This window comes from Entelurus aequoreus, linkage group LG10, assembly GCF_033978785.1.
Source record: "Entelurus aequoreus isolate RoL-2023_Sb linkage group LG10, RoL_Eaeq_v1.1, whole genome shotgun sequence".
Lineage (NCBI taxonomy): Eukaryota > Metazoa > Chordata > Actinopteri > Syngnathiformes > Syngnathidae > Entelurus > Entelurus aequoreus.
The window spans coordinates 45944961-45950960 of NC_084740.1; the positions used below are offsets into that span (position 1 = coordinate 45944961).

Consider the following 6000-nt stretch of genomic DNA (forward strand, 5'->3'; position numbering starts at 1 on the left):
TTAAAAATACAAATAGTTGTGTCGTTAGTCCAGAATCTTCACGGTCCTCATGGACGACATAATTAGGAACCAGTACTAAAAAAAATGGTACTTGGTATGCATCCCTAATCTTCACCACTAAACCTTTGAAATATGCTGACATATGTGCTGCCAAAGGTAAATAAACAGTAGCCATATTGAATGTTTGCCTTCATTTGACCACGTGAGGTAAGGAGGACGGCCTCTAGGTCACATGGTTACACCCCAGCAATTACATTGTTGATGATTGATGAGCATTCATTTTTAAATGGACGTGTTAAAAAGCAAGTATATCTCCATCTTTAGTCATAAATGTGGCCCCCGGATGAACATGTGTCACAAACATTGTATTAGATCAGGGGTCACCAACCTTTTTGAAACCAAGAGCTACTTCTTGGGTACTGATTAATGCGAAGGGCTACCAGTTTGATACACACTTAAATAAATTGCCAGAAATAGCCAATTTGCTCAATTTACCTTTAACGTTATTATTAATAATTAATGATATTTGTACTTAATTGAACGGTTTAAAAGAGGAGAAAACACGAAAAAAATTCAATTTCGACTCTTTAAAATTTAAAATTCAACCGAAAAAAAGAAGAGAAAAACTTAAAAAAAGAATTTATGGAACATCATTAGTAATTTTTCCTGATTAAGATTAATTTTAGAATTTTGATGACTTGTTTTAAATAGGTTAAAATCCAATCTACACTTTGTTAGAATATATAACAAATTGGACCAAGCTATATTTCTAACAAAGACAAATCATTATTTCTTCTAGAATTTCCAGAACAAAAATTTGAAAAGAAATTCAAAAGACTTTGAAATAAGATTTAAATTTGATTCTACAGATTTTCTAGATTTGACAGAATAATTTTTTTGAATTTTAATCATAATAAGTTTGAAGAAATATTTTACAAATATTCTTCGTCGAAAAAACAGAAGCTAAAATGAAGAATTAAATTAAAATGTATTTATTATTCTTTACAATAAAAAAAAAAAATTCTTTAACATTGTTTTAAATTGTCAGGAAAGAAGAGGAAGGAATGTAAAAGGTAAAAAGGTATATGTGTTTAAAAATCCTAAAATCATTTTTAAGGTTGTATTTTTTCTCTAAAATTGTCTTTCTGAAAGTTATAAGAAGCAAAGTAAAAAAAATAATGAATTTATTTAAACAAGTGAAGACCAAGTCTTTAAAATATTTTCTTGGATTTTCAAATTCTATTTGAGTTTTGTCTCTCTTAGAATTAAAAATGTCGGGCAAAGCGAGACCAGCTTGCTAGTAAATAAATACAATTTAAAAAATAGAGGCAGCTCACTGGTAAGTGCTGCTATTTGAGCTATTTTTAGGACAGACCGGCGGGCTACTCATCTGGCCCTTACGGGCTACCTGGTGCCCGCGGGCACCACGTTGGTGACCCCTGTATTAGATGATATGTGGATGTTGTGCTTACTTGGACTGTGATGAAGCTGTGAGGACTCACATGCTTTGTCTTCATGCTCTTCAGTCTTCACAGAGACAACAGTCATGACACCATCCTCCTCCTGCCCTACAGGACACTCTCCCTCATCTTCCTCTTTAAAATAAGGGGGCTGTGGATCCTCCTCGTCCCCTTTAAAATGTGAGAGCTGTGGATCCTCTAAAGTGAAACTGTCCCCCTGCAGATGAGGGAGACATTCTTCTATGTGTCCAATCAGCTGATGGATGTCTACAGGACACAAACAAAACACATTTTAACTCCTACATGCTAAATATTAAATCGTACATGAAATATAGGGCTGTGGCTATTGAACATTTTATTAATCAAGTGTTCTACTGGAAATGTTTTCGATTAATCGAGTAACTGGATAAAACATAGTGTTGCTTGGTTAAAGACGAATTTAAGCGACTTTAAGACATTTCACTTAATAATGAACGGCCAATTGGTTTGAGATGGTATGAGATCAAGATGTCATCTTTAGATCAGGCTTTGTTTTTTCCACAATCACTGCCACATTAAAAAGTTAAAGTACCAATGATTGTCACACACACACTAGGTGTGGCCAGATTGTTCTCTGCGTTTGACCCATCACCCTTGATCACCCCCTGCGAGGTGAGGGGAGCAGTGAGCAGCAGCGGTGGCTGCGCCCGGGAATCATTTTTACGGTGATTTAACCCCCAATTCCAACCCTTGATGCTGAGTGCCAAGCAGGGAGGTAATGGGTCCCATTTTTATAGTCTTTGGTACAACAATTACAAATTACAATATTGTTTTTAATATTGTTTTTAACATGGCTGTGCAGCACTTTGGAAACATTCTTGTTGTGTAAATGTGCTATATAAATAAAGTGGATTGAATTGGTATGACTCAGTCGGGGTTTAAACTCTCAACCTACCCATTTCAGGGCGGACACTCTAACCACTAGGCCACTGAGTAGGTGGATGTAGTAGGTGTTGTAGTAGGTTAATGGCTGCACCAATATGAAGGAAATAACAGGTCAGTATAGCTTCTACACACATAAATAACTTGTCAAACCTGCCAGCTAGCAGGCTAGGTTTACAGCGTCAGTTACCATGGTAACTGACTCTCACTTTGTCTTACCTCTCTTATTTACATACTCAGGAGTTTGCACTTAACCTGCTCTCTGGAATATTCCCCCGGTGACTGTGTGAGTTTTGTGTAAACATGTTGATACACATTGTTACAAACTGAGAGGAACATCAAACTCTCAAAAATATTGTCTGGTTTTTATGAACAACATAGAACAATCAACAATTAATCTTCCTATAGACAATCTATTGAAGAATAGTGTTAATAATAAATATAAAGTTAGTAAAGATGTGAGAGGAAGAAGTAAACAAACCTGTTGTGTGTAACACAACTTGATGTTGTCGCTCCTTCTCCTCTTTTGTTGGACAAAGTTCCTCCTCGTACTCTGCTATGGTTCTTTCGCACATTTTCACACAATCACAACACTTTACACTCACACTTGATCTCTGCTTAGCGATGTGTTTTCATCACTTCTTTGTTAGCAGCTAACAAGCTAAGATAGCATCAAAGTGCACTCAGACTAATATACAAACAGTTATTAATTAATAGAGTGTAATAAAGGACATATATGTGTACATGGACGCACAGATTAAGAACACTGCACTAACGTCTTCACCGTCAGACGCCATCTTGCTTTATCCTCGCCGTGTTTGCTTCGCACGCAGTCTTGTCAGATCTCGCGAGAGAAACAAGTAACCAGCTCTTTTCCAGATCTCGCGAGAGAAATAAGTACAACCAGCTCCCACCCCCGGTAAAACTATCTAATTATATACTATTTACTTATTCTGAAAATAAAAGTCAACTTGTCCATTTCAAATTTTCAAAACAAAGACATACAATTTATTTTCGTAAACATATTCAAATATTTAACAACGTATTGAAACAACAGTGGCATAAGGAAAGAAAAAAAAGAAACAAAATAAATATTACACTCATGATATTATGTTTGTCTTTGATGCTAATCGTTTTTATAATGTGTTTTAGAATGTGGGAGGTTTTCATGTTCTTTTTAAATTTCCTTTGGCATTATATTTATATATATTACACTTTTATGCAGATGACTGCCAAATTTATATGCCAATTTCAAAAGGCCACGGCCCCCTGACACCCCTTCTCAACTGTAAAGGCTTGGTCAGCCCAGAATGTTTTAATATTGAATGAGGGAAAAACGGAAATGTCAGTCACGTGAGCTCTGGAAAAACCAGCTTCCCGGTTGCAGCCAAAAACTTAAAACCAGACTCACCAACATCATCATTAAGGAGGGTGACTCCCTCATTACAGACAAAATGGAGGTAGCAAGCAGACTTAACGCCTTTTTCACCAGCATAGCCGCAACTCTTGTCAACAAGCTGTCCCACCACTCTGGTCGCTTTGGTGTAGAACACATTACAGCCTTCTACAGAAAGCTAGGAGTATCAAACAATGATTTCAAATTAGAAATGGTCACAGCTGATGAGATGCTCAAAAAATTGAGCGCGCTCCACCCAAACAAGGCCACCGGCCTTGATAATATTCCCTCCAGATTCCTAGGGACTCTGCCTCCATCATTGACCCGATCATCACGCACATAATAAACCTATCAATTACACAAGGCCAAGTACCAAAAGATTTTAAGATAGCAAGAGTAACTCCCCTCTTTAAAAAAGGAAGCAAATTGGAACCTGGCAACTACCGACCTGTTTCTATTCTCAGTTCCATTTCGAAAGTAATGGAGAAAATAGTTTATGAACAGATCGATAGTTACCTTGCCACTAATAAACTCATGTACAAATTACAATCCGGCTTCAGAACTAACCACTCCACTGACACATGCCTTCTCTATCTGAGCGACCACATCAAACATGAGGTGGACGCGGGCAAATACTGCGGCATGGTCATGCTGGACCTTCAGAAGGCCTTTGACACCGTTAACCACGCTATACTGTTGGATAAGCTCAGAGCAATCGGATTTAACAAAACCTCATGGAGCTGGATGCAATCTTACTTGGAGGGGAGGAGCAGGTGGTAGAGGTGAACGGCACCGTCCCGTCCCCCCCCCCCGTCCCCCTTTTTTTTTTCGGTGAGCTGTGGAGTCCCCCAAGGCAGTATATTGGGACCTTTACTGTTCCTAATATACATAAACGACATGTCATCGGCATGCGACTGTGAATTGTTATTGTTTGCGGATGACTCTGCCCTGCTGGTATCAGACAGGGACAAGTCGCAGGTGGAGAAAATCCTCAGTGCTGAACTCTGTAGAACTTGCACCTGGCTCACTGACAACAAGCTATCCATACACTTGGGTAAAACTGAATCCATCCTGTTTGGGTCCCACATCAACCTTAAGAAAGTCAACGACTTCACTATAAAAGTGGGTGACATAGTTATCACCAGGAAAGATGAGGTCACCTACCTAGGTTCCATTCTAGAGGCTAATCTTTCCTGTGATAAAATGGCAACCACGGTAACAAAAACGTCAACCAACGAACGAGATTTCTCTATAGAATCTCCTCTCTGGTCAACAAAAGCACCATGAGGATTCTGGCGGGAACTTTCGTTCAACCCTTTTTCGATTACGCATGCACCTCCTGGTACCCTAGCACCTCCAAAACCCTCAAATCTAAACTCCAAACATCCCAGAACAAGCTAGTCAGATTACTTCTAGACCTCCACCCCAGATCCCACCTCACTCCTACCCACTTCTCTAAAGTGGGCTGGCTCAGGGTGGAGGACAGAGTAAAACAACTTGCACTGAGCCTAGTCTATAAAATCCGCTACACCTCCCTGATACCGAAGTACATGTCAAACTACTTCCTTAACGTAAATGACCGCCATAACCACAACACCAGGGGGCGCTCCACTAACCACGTTAAACCAAGATTCGATCTAACAAAGGTCTTAACTCATTCTCTTTCTATGCCACATCAATGTGGAATGCACTCCAACAGGTATAAAAGAAAGGGCATCTCTATCCTCCTTCAAAATCGCAATAAAAGTTCACCTCCAGGCAGCTACAACCTAAACTAACACCCTCCTCGGATTGTTAATAATCAAATGTAAACAATCAAATGCAGATACTTTTTCTTATGACTTCTGATCTCTCTCTCTCTCTCTCTCTCTCTCTCTCTCTCTCTCTCTCTCTCTCTCTCTCTCTCTCTCTCTCTCTCTCTCTCTCTCTCTCTCTCTCTCGCTCTCTCTCTCTATGTCCACTACTTGCTGTACATATCCTACCAAGTCAGACCTACACTGTTCCAATATCCATTTTTCTGTTCTCAATTGTTGATGACTGATGATAACAACCAAACCTAACACCCCCCCCCCCCCCTCCACACCCCGGATGGTAAATAATGTAAATAATTCAATGTGATTATCTTATGTGATGTCTGTATTATGATGATAGTATATATCTGATAGTATATATCTGTATCATGAATCAATTTAAGTGGACCCCGACTTAAACAAGTTGAAAAAC

At 39.0% G+C, this 6000-nt stretch overlaps 1 protein-coding gene across 2 annotated transcripts in view; it reads right to left on the minus strand.

Annotated features, from left to right (window-relative positions):
* LOC133658693 (zinc finger protein 271-like) overlaps positions 1-3198 on the minus strand; it is a 44016-nt gene extending 40818 nt beyond the window's left edge. Inside the window, exons 1-2 of one of the 2 annotated variants that reach the window (XM_062061011.1) lie at positions 2863-3198; positions 1503-1727 (exon numbers count right to left, since the gene is read on the minus strand). In XM_062061011.1, the coding sequence (XP_061916995.1) occupies positions 1503-1727; positions 2863-2956 (319 nt within the window). In that variant the 5' untranslated portion in view covers positions 2957-3198. Of the gene's footprint in view, positions 1-1472; positions 1728-2862 lie in introns of both variants that reach the window. The other variant, XM_062061010.1, reaches the window with a different exon arrangement.
* Between the last annotated feature and the right edge of the window lie 2802 nt (positions 3199-6000).